We start from the raw sequence: 23,461 nt of genomic DNA, 5'->3' as shown, positions 1-23,461 counted from the left end.
AGTGGGATTGTTTTTTCTGTTAATTTTTTTGCAATTTATATTGTGGTGGCGTGGGCAATGTATTGGGATTTTTTTAGGTTTGTTTTTTCTCCCCAGGTGTCTCTGGGAGCGCTCCTGTCCCGGCTCTTTGCCTCGGGATCTTCCTGTACAACGCACCCCTTAGCGCTGTGCCCCCTGACTCAGGGCCCAGCTGCCCAATGTTACTGACTGAGGCGCAAACTGTTCCCAGGCGCTAACTTTACCGCCCCGCCATTACCGCCCCGAAATCATCAAAGTCAAAAATCCAGCTCTGCATTTTGTCATATATATTCTGTACATTTGAGGGAGTGAAAGCTTTTCCTGTTGAAGTAGTTAAGCGAGTTTTCTGTGGGAGTCCGCAAAGCAAAGAGGGTGCAGCAAGGACACAATGTGCTCGGAGTGAAGGTAACACCAGGGTATGAAGGACAAAGCTGCTTAACCAGGCCTGCTTCAGGTGATGAGGGAACCATCACAAGGAAGTAACTTACTTAACCTCTTTCCGTCACAGACGTATCTATCCATGATAACATTCTTAGAGTCACCACCACATAGTTCACTGTGAAGGCATCCTCCATAGTGTAGCTCTATCACCGTGCTTGGTGGGACATACCGCGATCTAGCAGCTCACAACTGGTCATCCACGAGGGGCCATCAGCAGCAGCAGGACATTTGGAAAAGCAAAATTCGGTCAGGCAGAGTCAGCATGGATTTATGAAAGGGGAAGTCATGTTTGACAAATTTGCTAGAATTCTTTGAGGATGTAACGAACAAGGTGGATAAAGGGGAACCAGTGGATGTGGTGTATTTGGACTTCCAGAAGGCATTTGACAAAGTGCCACATAAAAGGTTACTGCACAAGATAAAAGTTCACGGGGTTGGGGGTAATATATTAGCATGGATAGAGGATTGGCTAACAATCAGAAAACACAGAGTAGAGATAAATGGTTCATTCTCGTGTTAGCAACCAGTAACTAGCGGGGTGCCGCAGGGATCAGTGCTGGGACCCCAACTATTTACAATCTATATTAACGACTTGGAAGAAGGGACTGAGTGTAACGTAGCCAAGTTTGCCGATGATACAAAGATGGGAGGAAAAGCAATGTGTGAGGAGAACACAAAAAATCTGCAAAAAGACATAGGCAGGCTAAGTGAGTGGGCAAAAATTTGGCAGATGGAGTATAATGTTGGAAAGTATGAGGTCATGCACTTTGGCAGGAAAAATCAAAGAGCAAGTTATTATTTAAATGGAGAAAGATTGCAAAGTGCTGCAGTACAGTGGGACCTGGGGGTACTTGTGCATGAAACACAAAAGTTTAGTATGCAGGTACAGCAAGTGATCACGAAGGCCAATGGTATATTGGCCTTTATTGCAAAGGGGATGGAGTATAAAAGCAGGGAAGTCTTGCTACAACTATATAAGGTATTGGTGAGGCCACACCTGGAATACTGCGTGCAGTTTTGGTTTCCATATTTACGGAAGGATATACTTGCTTTGGAGGCAGTTCAGAGAAGGTTCACTAGGTTGATTCCGGGGATGAGGGGGTTGACTTATGAGGAAAGGTTGAGTAGGTTGGGCCTCTACTCATTGGAGTTCAGAAGAATGAGAGGTGATCTTATCGAAACGTATAAGACTATGAGGGGGCTTGACAAGGTGGATGCAGAGAGGATGTTTCCCCTGATGGGGGAGACTAGAACTAGAGGGCATGATCTTAGAATAGGGGGCCGCCCATTTAAAACTGAGATGAGGAGAAATTTCTTCTCTCAGAGGGTTGTAAATCTGTGGAATTCACTGCCTCAGAGAGCTGTGGAAGTGGAGACATTGAATAAATTTAAGACAGAAATAGACAGTTTCTTAAACGATAAGGGGATAAGGGGTTTTGGGGAGTGGACAGGAAAGTGGACCTGAGTCCATGATCAGATCAGCCATGATCGTATTACATGGCGGAGCAGGCTCGAGGGACCGTATGGCCCACTCCTGGTCCTATTTCTTATGTTGTTATGTTCTAATTGTATACAGGTCCTACCACAATCTAACCTCATGGCTAGACACACCCCTCGCTCCCTGAGCACCATCAAACTAGAAGACTAACCCTGGTTCGATGAGGAGTGTAGAATGGCATGCCAAGAGCAGCAGCATACCTTAGAATGAGGTTTGAAGCCAGTGAATCCACCACACAAGGCTCTCTGCACACTACACACCAAAAGCAGCAGCGATTGAGCAATCTGTAGCCCTGTAATTTCCAGTCAAGAAGCATGGTGTGACAGGACAAGAGGGCTCCATGAACATCCCCATCCCATCATCATAGGAAGTCCCTTGGAATTGAGGAAGACTTGCTTCCACTCCTAAAGTGAGTTCTTTGGTGGCTGAACAGTCCAACACGAGAGCCACAGACCCTGTCACAGGTGGGACAGATATTCGTCGGGGGAAGGGGTGGGTGGGACTGATTTGCCGCACGCTCCTTCCGCTGCCTGCGCCTGACCTCTTCACGCTCGCGGTGTTGAGATTTGAAGAGCTCAACGCCCTCCTTGATGCACTTTCTCCACCTCGGGCGGTCTTCGGCCAGGGTCTCCCACGTGTCAGTGGTGATGTCGCACTTTACCAGGGAGGCTTTGGGAGTGTCCTTGTAACGTTTCCGCTGCCCACCTTTGGCTCGTTTACCATGAGGGAGTTCCACATAGAGCAGTTGCTTAGGGTGCCTCGTGTCTGGCATGCAGACTAGTGGCCTGCCCAGTGAAATTGATCGCGTGTGGTCAGTGCTTCAATGCTGGGGATGTTGGCCTGGGCGAGGACACTGATGTTGATGTGTCTGTCCTCTCAGGGGATTTGCAGGATCTTGCGGCGACATCGTTGGTGATATATCTCCAGCGACTTGATATGTCTTCTGTAAGTCATCCATGCCTCTGATCCATACAGGAGGGTGGGTATTACTACAGCCTTGTAGACCATGAGCTTGATGGTAGGTTTGAGGGCCTGGTCTTCGAACACTCTTTTCCTCAGATGGCCGAAGGCTGCACTGGCGCACTGGAGGCGATGCTGAATCTCCACATCAATGTCTGCCTTTGTTGATAAGAGGCTCCCGAGATATGGGAAATGGTCCACGTTGTCCAGGGCCGCGCTGTGGATCTTGATGATTGGGGGGCAGTGCTGAGCGGCGGTGACAGGCTGGTGGAGGACCTTTGTCTTACGGATGTTAAGCATAAGGCCCATGCTTTCATATGCCTCAGTGAATACATCGACTATATCCTGGAGTTCAGCCTCAGAATGTGTGCAGACGCAGGCGTCGCCCGCACACTGCAGCTCAACGACAGAGGTTGGGGTGATCTTGGACCTGGCCTGGAGGCGGCGTAGGTTAAACAGCTTCCCACTGGTTCTGTAGTTTAGTTGCACTCCAGCGGGAGTTGACTGTGAGGTGGAGCATGGCGAGAGGAAGATTGAGAAGAGGGTTGGAGCGATAACGCAGCCCTGTTTGACCCCGGTCCGGACATGGATTGGGTCTGTAATGGAACCGCTGGTAAGGATCATGGTCTGCATGTCATCGTGGAGTAGGCGAAGGATGTTGACAAACTTTTGGGGGCACCCAAAACGGAGGAGGACGCTCCATAAGCCCTCACGGTCGACAGTGTCAAAGGCCTTTGTAAGATCGAAAAAGGCCATGTGTAAGGGCTGGCGCTGCTCCCTGCATTTTTCCTGCAGCTGTCGCGCTGCAAAGATCTTGTCCGATGTTCCCCATAGGGGACGAAATCCGCGAGGACTCCGGGAGGAGCTCCTCGGCCACAGGGAGAAGATGGTTGAAGAGGACTCTCGCGACAACCTTCCCAGTGGTTGATAGCCGGGAGATTCCCCTGTAGTTGCCGCAGTCGGATTTGTTCCCCTTTTTTAAAAAAGGCAGCCTTGAGCTGTCTGTAACGTTGCTTTGTAGCTCTCGAGTTGGGTTGTTGCTCGAGGCTCAAAAATGCTCTGCGTTCTTGGATCTCCTGATCGTTTTCAGCAAATCTTTTCATAGGCACTGGTTATGGAGGCTTGGAGGGCAGACCAAGCGCTGTGGGCATTGGGCATCTCAGGGTCATCAAGGCACGCCAGGTTAGCTGTCGTAGCCGGTCGTTGTTGTATCACCTGCGCTTTCTCCATCCTTATCCTCAGCCACGGTGGAGCCCAGTGTGCGGGCAAGAAACAAGGCTGACATTTGTCCAAGTGTTTCCATCCTGCTCCGTGACCTACTCCCAGGTTGCTCAAAGTATCTGACACCCAACAGGCAAAGGAGGAACTGTGTGAGCTCCACACACCAGTCTTTCTAATCTCATTTCTCCGCACATTTCAAGATCTTTTTCCGAAGGTGGGGGTATATTTCCTTCGAGGTGCTCCCGCTTGTTCACTGCGACTTCGGCAGCAGAACGGTGGGAAGCCTGGGTGTCCAAGGCTCTGATGCTGAAGCTATGGCAGGAAAGCAAGTGGCTCCCTAGAAATTCCCCCCTAATTGTATTCGACTTGGCTTCACGAGCCTGCAGGGTAATGGATTCCATATTCCACTAGCCCCCTTCAGCACTAATGTTACTGATTCACATCGCCCTGAATGCATTTACCCTCTCCAAGCCTCTCATAATTTTGAAAGCACCTAGCACTTGACTCTCTATAGATTCCCAGTCAACGTCCCCAAAATAGATTCCATTGGCAGCACCAATCAGCAAGGGGACATGAATCTGGAGTGTACGGATACACGGGGCGATATCCTTTCTAAAGTGCTTTCAATTCAAAGGGAAATATTTTCCCTTCTGGGGTCTGTTGTGAAACAGAAACATGGGCTTCATCTCATTCATTGCCGCTTGTGTTGGGCATCAATGGGACAAATCATTAACTGGATGCCTGACAGCACTCTGCAGTGTGACTTTACACTGCTGGTTAGTGCGATAATTGCTCCGTGGGACTTGACTCGCTTACACAAAGGGTCATCCAGGTTCCTGAGTTAATAAGATGTTGGCCCCATGAGCAGTCTCATTTGTTCAGCTTGTACCAGAATTGGCTTCTTTTCCGATTACACACTCAGCTCATGGGAGTAAATGCTGAATGATTCCACATTCTGTACACTGCCTCCACCTTGAATATAACATTCATTTGTTGTTTAATCTTTCCCAGTTCCAGCATTCTATTCTGGAGCAAGATTTTTATATATGACAGCCCCGGCTTAAGCACAGAGAGAAATTCAATTCCAAAGCTTTTTATTTTCCGTAAGCCGCGTTGAAGCCCACTGGAGAAATGCACAGAGAGTTGCTGTTACCCAGTGGATGCTCACTCCCTGGGTCAGAGACCCCACTTCCCCAAGTACAGAGAGTTTAGGAGAAGGCAGGTGGGGCCAAGGCGGAGGTTTACATACCTGGCCGGTTGTTCCTCAGGAGTTCATAGTTCGACTAACGAGAACTCATTTGAGCTGGCGATGTCACAAGACATATTCAGCGCCCTCATCACTGGCGTAAGTAAACTGGATTGTCCTGGAGGGTGTGGCACAGAAGGTTCTGGAGCCCAAGTGCACACAGGTCGGTGGCGTGTGAGGGGGTTGGGCGATGAACCCTCTTCGGACCTCAAAGTCCCCCCTGAATTGATTTATCCAAAACCCCACTCAACGTCCTACTCAACAATCATCCTCTCAATGTCAAGCCCCCATCCTTGGTGTCAGCTATGGCTAAGTGCCTCTGCTCGGACCAGCAGCAGGTCGGAGCCTTCAATGGAGCAGCGTGGAACATAACGCTCCAAGGTACAGCGTGTGCTGGGGAGCGACGGCTGTGAAGAGGGCGTCTGGATTGGACGTCACCAAGATCCAGGTCACTGATTGGAGCGTGGGCAGGAGCAGCTGGAGCGCCAAGGTCGGGGCGAAGGAGCGGCGAATGATCGTGGAGTAACGTGACCGGGGCCCAGGAGAGGCGTGAGCTTGGGGCCCAAAAGAGGAGAGGGCCCAATGGCAGCACAGACCAGCCCACACTGCGATATGTGTGTGCACTAGGTCTGTGCAGCAGAGCTGGTCTCCAGTCGTCCTGGTTAATCCTTGCCCCGGACCAAGACCTCGCTCAGTCAAGCCCCGTGTGGTGGCTGGTGTGCAACGGCCACACCACGTTAAAAAAGTCCACGCACAGGCATCTTCAAGATGTAGTTCGAGATCTGGAATATTAGGTCCTTCATTGAAACACCTGTGAACTCATCCCTTTTTGACATGGAAGCAAGTCATCCTCAACACGAGGGACCACCTATGATATACATGTCTGGTAGGGGCACTACTGGAGTTTCATCAACTAAAACAATTCAACCCGTCACAGGTAAGCTCCCGGCTACTTGTTCAGCCAGAAGCACCATGGCCCAAATCGTTACGTATTATGGCATTGAGGAGCAAAGCAACAGCATTCTAAAGTAGGCCTGTTACACAACTTCAATAGTGAGGAGGGAGTTCCATGCCGAACAGCAACATCAGAGGGCATGGTGTATGTGAAGTGAGTCTTCAAATAGTAGTGTTCATGGCCTGAAGAGTCCTTTCTCTACTCTTCTCGGCTGTTTGTTATCTTGAATATTGACAAGAGGCAATGACAGACTACGACTCATCTGTATAAACTCCTCCACTCAACGGGACAGGAGGTCACCCTGACTGATCCACATTGCTCTATCTGGGGGTTGGGTGACACTTGGCCAGCACACATTGTCCAGCAGAATCTTCCATTACTGGGTGGGGAATGCATCGTTAGACTAAAAACGAAAATGTGAAAAGGAAGTGTTGAGGTGGTGAAATGGATGGGACGAAAGCTTGAGGGCTAAACTTTCCTTTTATTTTCGGCGGGTTCTCGGCGATTTTCTCGGCAGTACAGCTGTTTTTCCACCCGGCGAAAGTTTCCCCCTTTGTTTTTCCAATGGTACCGCCCAAATCGGAAAACGCCCGCTGGGACCAAATCGCCGTGTGCACCGGTGAGAAAATCGCCGGGCGTAAATTTGGCCTCGACGGAGGCCTGACCAGATCACCGAGGGAACCGCCCTGCGAAAGCTGCTTAAACAGGGCAGTAGACGAGTACCCTGTAAAGGAAGGTAAGTTAAAGGTTCTTTATTTATTTTCTAATTGTAAAACGGTGATTAGCTGTAAAAGTGTCTTGGGAATGTTTTTTTTACCTTTTAATTTTTTTAGTGACATTTTTTTTAAAAACTCTCTCCCCTCCCTCGGCCCAACCGTAGCCTCGGACTAAATTTTTAAAAAAAATATTAAGAACGGCCCGTTTTACTTAGTTTCTCCTTTAACAGCCGAGAATACTGGTGCATTTTCTCACCGGGCGATTATTTTTAACTTAAAAGTGGAACTTTTCGCGTGTGTTAGTTGCCAAGCATTAGTGGTTTTTCTGTGCGTCGAGGGGCTCTCGGGAAAGTCTTGTTATTTGCAATGATCTGAGTGAGGTGGAATTCTCGTACACCCAGTAACAGAGCTTCCCCACTTGCAGCATGATGCACCTCGTTCCATCATGTCCCGAGAACAAACACACAAACAATTAATACGTCGGCTTGTCTCTATCAGGAATGCATCTTGTGGATGTTACGAACTGAACCACATCGATAAACGGATTCTGCTTTGTGTTTTAAGTGGGGAAAAATCAATGAACCACGATAGTAACTTTTTAATCTTCTCCAGTCTTTGCTAAAGTCAAAGACCTTGGACGGAGTACAGAGTAAACGTTTGACGGTAATTCTTGGCGTACGGGTCCACCTCAGCCAGTCACGGAGATTGAGATCACAAAGCCTGCTGCTGTCCTGTTGTTGGGGTGACTGCAATTAGTTTTGGTGTAATCACTGAGAGCGTAGAATCCCAGGATTAGCACCTGAAATAAATCATCATTATCATAGGCAATCCCTCGGAATCGAGGAAGACTTGCTTCCACTCCTAATGTGAGTTCTTTGGTGGCTGAACAGTCCGATATAAGAACCACAGACCTTGTCACAGGTGGGACAGACATTCGTCGGGGGAAGGGGTGGGTGGGGCTGGTTTGCCGCGCGCTCCTTCCGCTGCCTGCGCCTGACCTCTTCACGCTCTTTGCGTTGAAACTCGAAGTGCTCAACGCCCTCCCAAATGCACTTTCTCCACCTCGGGCGGTCTTCGGCCAGGGTCTCCCAGGTGTCAGTGGTGATGTCGCACTTTACCAGGGAGGCTTTGAGGGTGTCCTTATAACGTTTCCGCTACCCACCTTTGGCTCGTTTGCCATGAAGGAACACTTGCTTTGGGAGTCTCGTGTCTGGCATGCGGACAATGTGACCTGAAATAAAACAGTCAATCTTTTCACGGTGATCATTACGAAGTGAAGTCTTGTGGCTCGGGCCCATTGAGCAGTTAATCACTAGAGGGCGAAACACTGTGTGAATTTTCAAAAACCAGAAATCTGGAATTATTTGTAATGCTATCCCAGAGCTTAGTGCATAGTTACAAGTTGTCAAAGAAGAATTTTCGGGAATACACAAGGAATACTTCCCAGTCTGCAGCAGCAATATTATCCCACAGCTCAGAAAGGCACTGCGCCCCCAACCATCGCCGCACTGTTCCATTTCCTGCAGAAACCCTCTTCCTCTCTCAACCCGACTGGAAAGTGATTCAACCATGTCGAATTATGTGCAGTTATGGGCTGTGGATCCATAGCGCAAGGAACCCGATAAAGACACATTCACCTGAACTTATATCCTCGCAGGGTCGGAAAACCGGCCGGTCCCTGGCTGCCTGTTATTGATGTTAATGGAAAAAAATATTGGGCAGGTATATAATGGGCGGGGCACGTAATGGCGGGGGGAGCGACGGGTGGGGCGCGTAATGGCGGGGGCCCAACGGGCGGGGCGCGTGTAACGGCAAGGCGCGTGTAACAGCGGGGGGGGGGGGTAACGGGCGGGGGGGGGCGTAGTGGGCGGGGGGGGCGTAGCGGGCGGGGGCGTAGTGCGTAACGGGCGAGGTGCGTAACGGACGGGAAGCGTAACATGGGTGCGTGTAACGGGTGGGGTACATATAACAGCGGGGGGGGTGCAACGGGCAGTGTGTGGCATAACGGGGCGGGGGGGGTAACTGGCGGGGTGCATAACACGCGGGTGTGTAATGGACGGGTGTGTAATGGGCGAGGCTATTTAAACTGCTTCCAACGCCCTCTCAGGCAGCGCATTCCAGATCATAAAATCGCTGGCTCTATAAAGTGGTCCTAATTTCCCCTCAGGTTCTTTCGACAATGATCTTAAATCTGTGTCCTCTGGTTACCCACCCTCGTGCCATTGGAAACAGTTTCCCCCTGTTCCCTGCTACTGATCCAGTAAACCTCTTCTGCACCCTCTCCAGGGCCGTGACATCCCAAAGTCTGGCTGATGCTGCCATGTGACTAATTGGTGTGATGTGGAACGGAACATGGGAGGTGTTTAAAGTGATTAACTCCCAGCAAGTACATTCCTGCGGGACTGGTACAGTTGTCAGGGTGAATAGAACCCTTTAATCGATGCTGTCAGCTGCAGGATGAGGTGTGAGGCTGGGCAATAGTACAAATGGTAAAAAAAGTATATAGAATATATGGGAGCATTGCTGAGGGAACACGGTTGGAAGATGAATTTGAAACTATGAGATAGAAAGTAATACAAACAATCACAGAATTATAGAAATTTGCCGGCCTCACACACACTTTAACAAGATTTTTTCTGCGTTAAATATGCTTTTTTGTCGTTAAACGAAAGCTCACAAAACTCCCATGGGTTAAGAATGGCGCTTTTGAAATATCAGCGAAAAGCGGATCTCCAAGGTGCAACGTGGAAAATCACAGCGGAGCCTGAACCTGGCTGTTGGGTGATGCTGCTCTCGGTTGATAAACCAACGTAGGAGGAAAGCAGGCATTGCAGCGTCAGGAGCTTTGGTCAGTCAAAAGACCGGCAAAAAAGGTCAGTTGAAGTTTTTATTTTTAAATTCTTTTTCAGCGATTGATTACTTTAGTGTATTGTGAATGTTTCTGATTTTTTTTGGTTTTAATTTTGCGAATTTTGTGTGTTTTCTCTCCTCCCAGGGCCTGTGTTTTTGGCGTTGATAGACCTCGGGCTAAAGTCGGTGAGATCGCGGTTTCCAGGCGAATCCGTGCAATGCCGATTTTATCGACAGGTGTATGCCAATTTTAACCCTTAAATAAACAGCAACATTTTTATTCTAATTTTTTTTCACAAAATGGTATTAAAAACCAAATTACGACAAAAACAGAATTTCTAGCCCACAGTGTAATGGAGGAATGCTTCATGCATTTGCACGAGTTTCCTTCCCCTAATTTAGCAGAGGCATTATCTCATTTAAAATCGATGGATTAATGCTGACATTAAAACAAACGATTACCATCGGAACGCAGGGAGCCTCCACTCCCACTCCGAGACTCAGCACTCCTCCCTCGCTCCAGCATTCCATTTTCTGCAGCCAAGGAGCTGGAGCCTCAAGGTCCTGGGCGAGCTTCACAAATCCGATTATTGTTGATATTCGCTGAGCTTCTGCAATCATTCCCTTTACTACACACTGTCCAACCTGAAGAGCTATGTACCGTGTTTCATTGAGTTCTGAACCACCCATTAGATAATGCCTTGGTGGTTCAGTCCGGCCATAATCTAATGCACAATTCAAACCCCAATTTAACGTGCTTACTTGAGCGACATGTTCTGGAATGTTTTGATTGTGTTCTACAACTCTCCAATAGGAAACAGATGTTATATCATGGCTGTTAATTTTGGGGAATATTTCATGAGTAAATAATGTTCATTCAATTCATCTTCCACCTAGATATGCCAATTTAAAAATTAAATATCTTTACAACTCATAATCACAAGGCAATTTTAAATAATGGTCTATTAAATGTGCTTAATGATGTATTTAATGTGGCATCTCTCCCAATGAATGACAGCGCTCAATCACTAATTGATGCCCATCCTGATCCTTCACGTATTAATTTATTTTGCCTGCACAATTCTCGATTATTTTGCAGAAAGATCACTGATTCTGATAGACTTTTCTTCATTAGTAAGAGCAGCTTGCATAGTTTGGGCACTTTCCTCACCAGGAGATGGAGAAACCATTTTGTGGTCTTTAGCTGAATGACAAACCATCAAATGTCGGCAGTGAGGAGAGCACACAGACCTCGATGGTGTGCAGGGAGAGGAAGATACTCACGTCACTGTGTGCAGCAACACTGTGATTGGGTACATCATCGATTCCCTTTGGTGAAAGTTTCCAAGTGTTTTACGGTGTTGCTACAAACAGCAGCCAGAGCAATTCTCCCCCCACTCCAACCAGGCATCAATATCTTCCCATCAATCCTTTTATTTAATGGTCAATGGCCACTGGGCCACACCGCACTGCTCACAGTCCTCAATGGGCCTTCTCACTCGACTGTGCACTCATCAAATCTCTCCCATCAATAGCAACAGGCCAGTAGAACAAAGTGTTCACAGAAATAATTACCGTATATACTCGCGTATCATGCGACTTTTGAAGACCTAAATTGTAACCTAAATTTGGGGGGTCGCATGATACGCGAGATACAAAATTTGCGGGTGTGAAGTGCTGGTCAAGATTAGGCTGTTAGGCTGTTAAGCAGACCGTATCCACGCTGAATCTCGGCAGGTATCTCCTGGGCTGGATTGCAGCCTCTATTGTCGCTTGTACTGTATCGGGGGGGATGAGAGAGAGTCGCGGAGGTCGGGGGGGGAGAGAGAGTCGCGGAGGTCGGGGGTGGGGGAGGAAAGAGACCGGACCGGATCCGACCTGACCCCCGCTCTCCCTACCCCGGCAACCCGACCTCCGCCACCCACAACTCCCAAACACAGTAGAGGCTGTGGCTGATCGACGCTGGTCAAACCAGCTGGAACGATTGCTGTATCGGTGTTCGATTCGCGAACAGCTTTCACAGCAGAATCCACTCGATGTTTCATGTTAAGGTCTGTATTCAATCTCAAAAAAGTGACTCGCATGATACATGAGATATATGGTAAAATCATGTTTTGGGGACAAAAATTTAGGGGTTGCATGATACGCGAGATCGCAGGATACGCGAGTATATACGGTAAGTGCTCAGATATATTTTATACAAACACACAAAACACGGTCCATAAACTGAATCATCATGTGAGATTTTATGACCTGGTTGTGATGTCTCCAGCAGCAGAGAATCATAGAACGGTTACAGCACGGGAGGCCATTCGGCCCGTCGAGCCCGTGCCGGCTCTCTGCAAGAGCACTTCAGCCAGTCCCCCTCCCCCGCCCTTTCCCCGAAGCCCCACACATTCTTTTCCTTCAGGAACTTATCCAACTCCCTTTTGAAAGCCGCGATTGAGTCTGTCTCCACCACCCTCTCAGGCAGCGCATTCCAGATCCTAACCACTCGCTGTAAGTGAGCCTTAGCACTACAGTCAATGCCAAGGGGGTGACTTATATTACACTCTATCTTTAGAGAACTTTTTAGACACATCAGTCATTATTTCCACACTGAACTTTTCACTCAGCACTTCAAGTCTCTTCCAGCTGAATTCTAACCATCCCTAACTTCTGCTGTAATACGGAAACACAAGACACACAGAGGGACACTGATTGCTGGGAACGTTTCCAGGTACAATGTGCATTGGAATCCAGACCAGATTTGCAGAATGAAAGTTTTCTCTCCACAGCTAGGAGGCTCTGACCTGAGAAAAATTACTTTTTATTCCCAATTATTACAACAAGAATTTACAGTGCCTTCCATCCATGTACTCCATCCAAAACTGCAGCTATTCTGGACAGCATCAAAAACAAAGAAACTATCGCCCCTCTACCTGAATCCTGAGACCTGTCGTTCCACCCCACAACTGATGTGTTGATTGTTAGGTCATTTCATCCATACTACTTTTTGGCATTTGGTTTGTGTCTGTCGAGAAGCTGACACATGGGTTAAAGCAGGCCTGCCGGCATAGCATGGTGATCGAGGTCATGTTTGACCCAGTCCCGCTGGGCATGGCTCTACAATACACCAGTGACCGTAACCTGGTACACAAATTGTTACTAAATTATCAGGCAGCTCGGTGTCCTGGCTAATACTTATCCCTCATCACCATCATCATAGGCAGTCCCTCGGAATCGACTTGCTTCCACTCTTAAAGTGAGTCCTTAGGTTACTGAACAGTCCAATACGAGAACCACAGTCCCTGTCAGGTGGGACAGACAGTCGTTGAGGGAAGGGGTGGGTGGGACTGGTTTGCCGCACACTCTTTCTGCTGCCTGCGCTTGATTTCTGCATGCTCTTGGTATTGAAATTCAAAATGCTCAGCGCCCTCCCGGATGCACTTCCTCCACTTAGGGTGGTCTTTGGCCAGGGACTCCCAGGTGTCAGTGGTGATGGCGCACTTTATCAGGGAGGCTTTAAGAGTGTCCTTGAAATGCTTCTGCTGCCCACCTTTGGCTTGTTTGCCATGAAGGAGCTCCACATAAAGCACTTGCTTTGGGAGTCTTGTGTCTGGCATGCGAACTACGTGGCCTGCCCAGCGAAGCACCCAGTCACGGAGAACAGATTATCTGTTCATTTATCTTGCGGCTGTTTGTGGGATCTTGCTGTGTTCAAATTGACTGCTGTATTTCCCTACATCATAACAGTGACTACACTTCAAAAGTACTTCATTGGCTGTGAAGCACGGGTATTCCTGAGGGTGGGAAAGGTGCTATATAAATGCAAGGTCTTGTTTTTTTGTTTCTTTTAACCAGTAATAGGAATCCCAGCTAACTTCCTGAGGTCGGGTTAATTGTCGATCGCTCGGTCTGCACACTCTGCAGTTCACTACATCATAGGCTCAGCTTAGTTTGCAATGGCCATTGGTGGATAATGTCACGGGACGTGAATGACAGCTCATGCAAATAACCCAAAATCACAACATGAACTTGGAGAACTTATCACAAGAAGGCTTTCATAATGACATTGACTCATTGCAAACAGCACGGAGAGGTAATACTTTCTGTGGGACAGCAACAATGCCAGTTGAAGACCCCAAATATACTTTTGTTCAGGTTATACACTGTACTCACCAGCAATGTGCAGCACAGACAGGAGAAAGCACCGGCATGGGAAAGAGAGATATGTATTTACCCTGCGAACATCTTTTCCAAAGGTTTCACTGTAGCTGGTGCCAAGGATCTCAAAATGAATGTTGGTATTTGATGCTCCATTTGTGAATGCCATGGTTCCCGTCAGTCCAACAATCTGACCCTGGGGAAAGTCAGAGAGAGAACAGTGACTGAATATACACGTACAGCATCACACAGCCCCCGCTAACCCAATAACTGGCGTGGGTCAAGGCACTGCCCCTGAACACTGAATGCAACCCATCGCCCGAAAATCATTCTGGGGGACTGTGACTTTAACACAGATTGTTCTGTAATGAACAGTTCAGACACGCAGTTCGATCCAGACAGTGCATTATGCTCCAATAGAATTTGTCTTCTTCAAGAAATTCCAACGGATCAAAACTGATTAATAATCTCAATTCACCAAATCACTCCCATTTACTTCCACAACATATAATCCAATTGATTGAGTCACGTCCATGCATTTGGGTCCTTGGAATGAGAGCAGGACAGTGGGATTAGTACTAGATTGCTCTATTAAAGAGTAAGCACAGATAAGATTGGCCAAATTGCCTCCCTCTGTACTCGATTCTTCTGTTGTTCGATGGTTCAGTGTAGAATCCGATTCTCAGTAGATTAAAAAGAGTTCAAATGGATCCACTCACTTCCAATTCACTCGCATTGCACAAATCCAGTTCCCATTGCCCCCCATTATATGCAATACAATGGGTGTGGAATTGGGATCAGTGCGTCCATTGTTTGGGTGTTAAGGCCGCTGTTTGGGGACCAAAATGGCGTCCGATGCATGTGTGCCGCTTCTTCCATAAATCGTGCCGGGCGCCATCTTGGTAAAGGACAGACAAGGTGCCCTTTACCCGTGTCTCAAGCAGGCATTAGTTCATTTGCATATGTAAATATGGGACTTGTTGACTGCTTCCCGTCCCTGCTGCAACATTAGTTTCCCGAGGCTGCCGGCACTGAATGCCTCCGGGAAATCCAACGCTGAACACCACGGAGTAAAGGAAAGTAAATACTTACCATAATCATCGCCACTCCCAGTTCAGAGATCTCTAAACTCACTCCTGTCTCTGGCCTCCAGGCAACCCCCCTCCCCCCGATCACAACATCCGAGCCCCCGACCCCCCCCACCCCGATCCCCCAACTCCCGAGGCCCCCCCACCCCGTTCCCCCAACTCCCAAGGCCCCCCCAACCCCGATCCCCCAATACCCCCAAAGTCCCCCCAGCTCGAGCCCCCAACAATACTCCCAAGGCACCCCGCACTCCGATCCCCCAATTCTCAAGGCCCCCCCCACCCCGATCCCCCACCCTGACCCCCCAACAATACTCCCAAGGCCCCCCCACCCCACCCCAACTCCTGAGGCTTGCGATCTTCCTACCCAATCCCCCACAAACCTCCATCACCGAATCTGAGGCCCCCCATTCCTCCTGGAGATCCCTGGTAGTCCAACCCAATCACTAACTTGGGGATTGGAGCACGAACCTGTGGGGACCCCGACCCTGGTGCCACCTACATTCTGAGTAGGTCCGAGGCCCAGAATCCGGCCTCCTCGGACTCCCCCTTGGAGCTCGGGCCGATCACACTGCGCGGGTAAGGTGCCCAAAAATAAGCGCACTCGACTTTCTCGACCAATGTGTCCTAGTCAACATGTAACCCTCAACAAACATCACTAAAACAGATTAACTGGTCATTTATCCAAATGTTGCTTGTGGGAGCTTGCTGTGCGTAAGTTGGCTGATGTCTACACTCTAGTGGCTGTGAGCTGCTTTGGGACATCCTGAAGTCATGGAAGGGCGCTAGAGAAATGTAAGTTCTTCCTTAACAACACCAGCTCCCTTTCAGTCCCATGGTATCAATTTCGAATTGATGCAAATTGCTTTTTGTACATTCCCAGAAAACAGGTTTGTTGAGCTGGAATGATACATGGGTAGCCTTGGTCCAACACAAACCGTCAGGTGGCTGAACACTCAAGTTGGGCACGTCGCAAATGTTCTCTTGCAATGTTGAAAAGTTAGACTTTCTCCGAGTCAGTTGCAGGTGGAGAGATGTTCGATATGACTGCGGGGCACAAGCACTGGACCCCCGATGATGGGAGTAAATGGGAAGGGGTTTTGTGCACTGGGATTCTGCACATTAAGAGTGAAAGAGGTGATCTTTGAGTCCCTTGCTGTCTGGACAATCGGACGTGGATTTGTGGATCTTTATAGGACATGGAATGGGGTGAATTGAAATGCAGGGATTCTGCAAATCGGTTGTCAGAAACAGACGGTCGATTCTGATTCACTCATGGTTTGAAGCAACACTTGGCACTGGTTGGTAAACTAATTACATAATTATCAGGACACATTGGTGATGACAGCAACTTGCCTGAACGATGTCTGGGGCTGAACCCAACCATCTGCCATCACAGAAAATCTCTCAGTGACAGCCCGATGTACTTTCCAAGTGCTGTTGCATTTGCAAAAGAGAGCAGCCATCAAACCACATGAGGTTTTATGGGATAAATGTCCCTCTTCATTTGTCTCTGTCACACCAAATATCCAGTTTCTGGAGGCGGGCCAATCTGTGTCTCTGCTCCACTCGGAGATAATCCCAGGAATTCCCCCTCCAGCCCCATGGAAAGCTCCCGGCCACTGGTCCATGAGTGTACGGAGGAGATTCGGAACTTGTTACTGATATGTCCTTACTATACAGTACAAATACACACGAGGCCCATACTTGAGAGAAGGTCACTCTGTGACCAGTTACCTTTATTACCAAGACCTCAAGTGATGAAGGTGGGTGAAGCTTCCTCTTTTATACCTAAAAGTTCAGGTTAGGAGTGTCTCCCACAAGTTCACCCCCTTGTCGTCAAAGTTCTCAAGGTGTACAACTTAGGTCAGTTTATACATGGATTACAATGATAGTTGAATACATGACATCACCTCCCCCCCAAAGTCTTATTGGGATCACAGGTTAAGTCTCTGGTGGTTTACGCTCCCTTGTAGAGCGCCTGAGTTGGGGCTCCGGTTGTTGGGCGCTGGCCTGAGTGTCTGCTGTTTGCGGTGCCTCAGGCCTGTCCGGATTGCCCACAGTGACTGGGCTCTCCTCCACTTGGTTCCGGTGTTCGGTCACCTGTGGTGGAGTAAACTCTACATCGTGTTCCTCCTCTGCTTCTTCTATGGGGTTGCTGAACCTCCTTTTAGTTTGATCCACGTGTTTGCGGCAGATTTGTCCATTGATAAGTTTAACTACCAAAACCCTATTCCCCTCTTTGGCAATCACAGTGCCTGCGAGCCATTTGGGCCCTGCAGCGTAGTTGAGGACAAAAACAGGATCATTGACATCAATACATCGCGCCCTCGCATTCCTGTCATGGTAGTCATATTGTGACCGGCGCCTGCTCTCAACAATTTCTTTCATGGTGGGGTGTATAAGGGATAACCTGGTTTTGAGTGTCCTTTTCATTAGCAGCTCTGCGGGTGGAACCCCTGTGAGCGAGTGTGGTCGGGATCTATTGGCCAACAGGAGGCGTGATAAGTGGCTTTGTAGGGAACCCCCTTGGATTCTGAGCATCCCCTGTTTGATTATCTGCACTGCTCGTTCTGCCTGGCCGTTTGAGGCCGGCTTGAACGGTGCCGTTCTGACATGGTTGATTCCATTGCCTGCCATGAAGTCCTGGAATTCAGTGCTTGTGAAGCATGGGCCATTGTCGCTGGCCAAGATATCCGATAGACCATGGGCGGCGAACATTGCCCGTAGACTTTCTACCGTGGCAGAGGATGTGCTTGAATTTAAAATGGCACACTCAATCCATTTGGAGTAGGCGTCTACTTCAAACAAAAATATTTTTCCTATGAAAGGACCTGCGTAGTCCACATGGATGCGTGACCATGGCTTGGCGGGCCAGGACCAGGGCCTAAGGGGGGCTTCCTTTGGTGCGTTGCCCAGCTGAGCATACGTGTTGCACCTGCGAACACAAAGTTCCAGGTCTGCATCTATCCCTGGCCACTTGGTCAGGTTGAATTTTGAAAAAAGTTTGCCACCGGATAGCGTCGCAAAGAGGTCCTCCGCTCTCGGTAGCGGGTACTGGTCTTGGAGTGACACCCGATTGATGGTGGCCTTGTAATCGCCACATATCCTGACCGACCCATCTGCCTTGAGCACTGGCACAATCGGGCTCGCCCAGTCACTGAATTCGACTGGCGAGATGATGCCTTCCCTCAGCAGGCGGTCCAATTCGCCTTCTATCTTTTCCCGCATCACGTACGGCACCGCTCTGGCCTTGTGGTGTACTGGTCTGGCGTCCGGGTTTATGTGAATCACTACCTTGGCCCCCATGAAAGTGCCGATGCCAGGTTTAAATAATGAGTCAAATTTGTCCAGGACTTGTGAGCATGATATTCGCTCCACATAAGAAATTGCATTGACATCGCCCCATTTCCAGTTCATGACAGCAAGCCAACTCCTCCCCAGTAGTGCGGGACCGTCCCCCGGGACAATCCAGAGTGGCAACCTGTTCTCCGAATCTTTGTGGGTCACGACTACCGTGGTGCTGCCTAGCACCGGAATGATCTCCTTTGTATATGTCCATAGATGTGCGCCAATCGGCAATAATTTTGACCTCCTGGCCTTGGACACCCACAACCTTTCGAACTGTTTGATACTCATCAGGGACTGGCTGGCCCCCGTGTCTAGCTCCATTGATACTGGGATGCCATTGAGGAGCACTTTCATCATTATCGGTGGCGTCCTGGTATATGAACTGTATATGTGCTCCACACGAACTCACTGAACTTCAGCTTCCAGCGATTTTCCCCAGTGTCCATTTGGCCTCGTAGGGCTTACATCGGGCCCGTCCTCCTCGTACATCAATCTGGCTGCAGGCTTCCTGCACATACGCGCCAAGTGACCACTGACGTTGCAGTTTCTGCAGGTATATTGCTGATAATGCAAGCTCTGGCTGGGTGTTTGCCTCCACACCTCCAGCATGAGCTGGAGGCCCCATTGTTGGAAACAAAAGGTCCATTACCAATCGATCGTCTCTGACTGTCTCTGTAACTGTCCTTAAGCGCACCATTAACAGGTGTTGATGGCCCCATTACTGGCCGCATTGTCCATTGCGATGGCATGAATCGCCGTTTAGCTAGCCATTGTCTCTGTTGAATGCCCCCTTTAGCTTCGACTACATGCTGGGGCATGTCCGTTTGCCATTGTCTGCCTAGAGAACTGTGTGCCGCGTTAACAATGTTGACTCCCTGGTCGTTTGCCGCAGTTGAGCCAAGAATTTTGTCATACATCATTCTGGTCTCTTCCTCCCCTGAGATAAATGTCTGGGCTATCAGAGCCACCGCTTCCAGGGTCAAGTCTTTGGTCTCATTCAGTGTCCTGAAAACCCCAGCATGCCCGATGCCCTCAATAAAAAAGTCTCGCAGCATCTCCGCTCTGCATGCATCTGGGAACTTACATAGGCTCGCCAGTCGCCGGAGATCTGCCACGAAGTCTGGAACGCTTTGCCCTTCTCGCCGCTGGTGTGTGTAAAACCGGTGTCTCACCATGTGCATGCTGCTCACCGGTTTAAAGTGTTCCCCGATCAACTTACTGAGCTCTTCGAACATCTTGTCCACCGGCTTCTCTGGCGCTAGAAGGTCCTTCATCAGGGAGTACGTTCTGGATCCACAAACCGTCAGGAGATGAGCCCTGCGTTTGTCGGCCGAATCCTGTCCCAACCATTCCTTAGTGACAAAACTTTGCTGTCGTCTCTCAATAAAGTTGTCCCAATCATCACCAACACAGTACCTCTCTTCTGTGCTGCTAGTGGCCATGCTCACTTGGATTAAATCCCAGTTTCTCGTCGCCAATGATATGTCCTTACTGTACAGTATAAATGCACACGAGGCCCATACTTGAGAGAAGGTCACTCTGTGACCAGTAACCTTTATTACCAAGACCTCAAGTGATGAAGGTGGGTGGAGCTTCCCCTTTTATACCTGGAAGTCCAGGTTAGGAGTGTCTCCCACAAGTTCACCCTCTTGTGGTCATTGTTCTCAAGGTGTACAACTTAGGTCAGCTTATACATGGGTTACACTGATAGTTAAATGCATGACAGTTTGAGCCGATGAATCTGTGCCTGGCACCACAAGTGTTCCCACACGCTGGCCTTGAATTCCTAGTTACCTCCCAAATCCAACCAGCTCCACTAGGTCGTTACACACACGCAAAGAAATCAATCCAGCAGGAAATATTATTGTTTGATCATATTAGATGCTCATTGGAGTCATACTGAAACTGGCAACGTGAAATAACTCATCAATCAGTCCCAGTTATTACAACGGAAGGTGACATTAGATGGAATTTCAGATTGCCTTCAGTTTTAGTAAATGAACGAGGTGAGGGAAGTTGGGTGAAGAAAACTGATAAAATAAAAAATGGGAAAGGGGTCAGTGGGATTTCTCTACTTCACAAACCCAATGCCCAGGCAGTGCGGACGGACATGGTGCGGGACACAGTGCTGCACACGGTGCAGAGCCCCAGGGTGCACACGCTAAACCCTGGGGAGCACACGCTAAACCCCGGGGAGTACACGCTAAACCCCGGGGAGCACACGCTAAACCCCGGGGAGCACACGCTAAACCCCGGGGAGCACACGCTAAACCCCGGGGAGCACACGCTAAAACCCCGGGGAGCACACGCTAAACTCTGGGTAGCACACGGTAAATCCCGGGGAGCACACGGTAAACCCCGGGGTGTACACGCTAAAACATGAGGAGCGAGACGTTGGAAGGGCATGAAGGGAAGTTTCTCACCCAATGGCGACTGAGTGCGGAAACATGGCAGGGGATAGACAGGCAGCGGGGGGGGGGTCAAACTCAAGGTGCTTCCGGCAAATAAGGATATTGTTATAAGGAATTGAGTGAGGGGGGAGGGGAAGGGTATTGGGGAAAATCGGGGGAGGGAATTGAGGGGAAGGGGATTGAGGGGAAGGGGATTGAGGGGAAGGGGATTGAGGGGAAGGGGATTGAGGGAGAGGGGATTGAGGGGGAGGGAAAGGGGGAGGGGATTGAGGGAGTGGGTGAGGGGATTGAGGGACAGGGGAGGGGATTGAGGGAGAGGGTGAGGGAGGGGGATTGAGGGAGGGAATTGAGGGAGTGGGAGGGGATTGAGGGAGGGGTAAGTAAGGGAGGGGGGAATTGAATGAGAGGGGGAGGGGAGTGAGGGAGGGGATTGAGGGGGGAGGGGATTGAATGAGAGGGGGAGGGGGTTGAGAGAGGGGGGAGGGAGTGGGGAATTGAATGAGAGGGGAGGGGAGTGAAGGGGGATGGGATTGAATGAGAGGGGGAGGGGATTGAGGGAGAGGGGGAGGGGATTGAATGAGAGGGGAGGGGATTGAGGGAGAGGGTGAGGGGAGTGAGGGAGTGGAGTGAGGGAGGGGGAGGGGATTGAATAAGAGGGGAGGGGATTGAATGAGAGGGAGAGGGGATTAAGGGAGAGGGAGAGGGGATTAAGGGAGAGGGGAGGGGATTGAGGGAGGGGGAGGGGATTGAATGAGAGTGGGAGGGGAGGTGGGAGGGGATTGAGGGAGAGGGGAAGGGAGAGGGGATTAAATGAGAGGGGGAGGGGATTGAGGGAGAGGGGGAGGGGAGAGAGGGAGTGGGGAGGGAGGAGAAAGAGGGAGGGGGAGGGAGGACGGGGAGGGAGGGGAGTGAGGAGGGGGGAGGGAGGGGAGTGAGGGATGGGGGAGGGAGGGGAGTGAGGGAGGGGGGAGGGAGGGGGGAGAGGGAGGGGAGTGAGGGATGGGGAGGGAGGGGAGTGAGGGATGGGGGAGGGAGGGGAGTGAGGGAGGGGAGTGAGGGATGGAGGAGGGAGGGGAAGAGAGGGAGGGAAGGGAGGGAGGGGAGTGAGGGATGGGGGAGGGAGGGGAGTGAGGGCGGGGAGTGAGGGATGGGGAGGGAGGGGAAGAGAGGGAGGGAGGGAAGGAAGGGATGGGGGGAGGGAGGGGAGAGAGGGAGGGGGGTGAGGGATGGGGGAGGGAGGGGAGTGAGGGAGGGGGGAGGGAGGGGAGTGAGGGAGGGGAGTGAGGGATGGGGAGCGAGGGGAAGAGAGGGAGGGAAGGGAGTGAGGGGAGTGAGGGATGGGGGAGGGAGGGGAGTGAGAGAGGGGAGTGAGGGATGGAGGAGGGAGGGGAAGGGAGGGAGGGAAGGGAGGGAGGGGAGTGAGGGATGGGGGAGGGAGGGGAGTGAGGGAGGGGGGAGGGAGGGGAAGAGAGGGAGGGAGGGAAGGAAGGGATGGGGGAGGGAGGGGAGAGAGGGAGGGGGGTGAGGGTTGGGGGAGGGAGGGGAGTGAGGGGAGTGAGGGATGGGGGGAGGGAGGGGAGAGAGGGAGGGGGAGGGAAGGGAGTGAGGGAGGGGGGAGGAGATTGAGAGAGAGGGGGAGAGGGAGTAGATCGGACCATGTGGTGAGAGAGCTCCCTCAGTGTATTATCTGCAATAAAATGGAAACCTAATTGGAATGAAGTGGTTGATGATTTCACGACACACAGCGCATTCTGATGAACAGTCAGTGTCTCGGTCTATCAGCTGATTGGTTGCCTGAGTGCTGCAGCGCAGTAAACACCCCACGAAGGCAATGGCCCGGTGCAGCGTGTCTGTGAAATGGCCTGCCAGTATTGTCTCAGTAACTGTGCCCTACAGCCTCAGCCTGCAAGAATACGTTCCCACACACACACAACACTGTCTCCACAACAGCAGCACTGATGCAATCTCAGTTTGTGAAATTCAATGCGATTTTGATGTTACCATAAGTAACACAATCTCAGTCTTTACAAATGCACTGCAGCGACGCCAGTGCATCCTGCACCCTTGCTGATAACCGGGGGCAATGTCGCATTCACGGCAAAAGACACAACACAATCTGCACATTAACAATCGCAATGTGATCTCCGTGTCGCAAAGCAACACAATCTCCAGAACGCTGCTAACAGGCGAGCAGCTGTAACCTGGAGAATAGTCAACTGGGCCCACAGCTGACTGCCTCCGATTCTCCTTGGCATTTGGAGCTGATGATCGTGTGCTGCGTAATGGATGAAACGACCCAGTGTCTCCTGCATTGCTTCAATAGTCTCGCTCGCAAAGGTTTTTGAGATATAATTTCCTCTGTTCCCAGCTTTCCTTCGCCAACCAGCAAACTACCTTCATCAGTAACACAGGTCACTCCGAGGCACTGGGAATACGCCACATCGTGCAATGTGGGGACTAACAAATTAAAGCAAAGTGGGTGGGAAGGGAACACAGGAACATAAGAATTAGGAGGGGGAGTTGGCCATTCGGCCCCTCGAGCCTGCTCCATTCAATGAGATCG

General features: G+C 50.1%; 1 protein-coding gene across 1 annotated transcript in view; it reads right to left on the bottom strand.

Annotated features, from left to right (window-relative positions):
- The window catches only part of LOC139235156 (glutamate receptor ionotropic, delta-1-like), a 765,307-nt gene that overhangs the window by 81,527 nt on the left and 660,319 nt on the right, over positions 1-23,461 (bottom strand). The window contains exon 8 of the mRNA XM_070866376.1: positions 14,128-14,247. Coding sequence (XP_070722477.1) covers positions 14,128-14,247 — 120 coding nt within the window. The remainder of the gene's footprint in view (positions 1-14,127; positions 14,248-23,461) is intronic.

Source organism: Pristiophorus japonicus, chromosome 22 (genome assembly GCF_044704955.1).
Source record: "Pristiophorus japonicus isolate sPriJap1 chromosome 22, sPriJap1.hap1, whole genome shotgun sequence".
In the NCBI taxonomy this organism is placed as follows: Eukaryota; Metazoa; Chordata; class Chondrichthyes; family Pristiophoridae; genus Pristiophorus; species Pristiophorus japonicus.
Note: the sequence above shows the minus strand (reverse complement) of the source record. Positions and strands in the feature narration are given on the sequence as shown.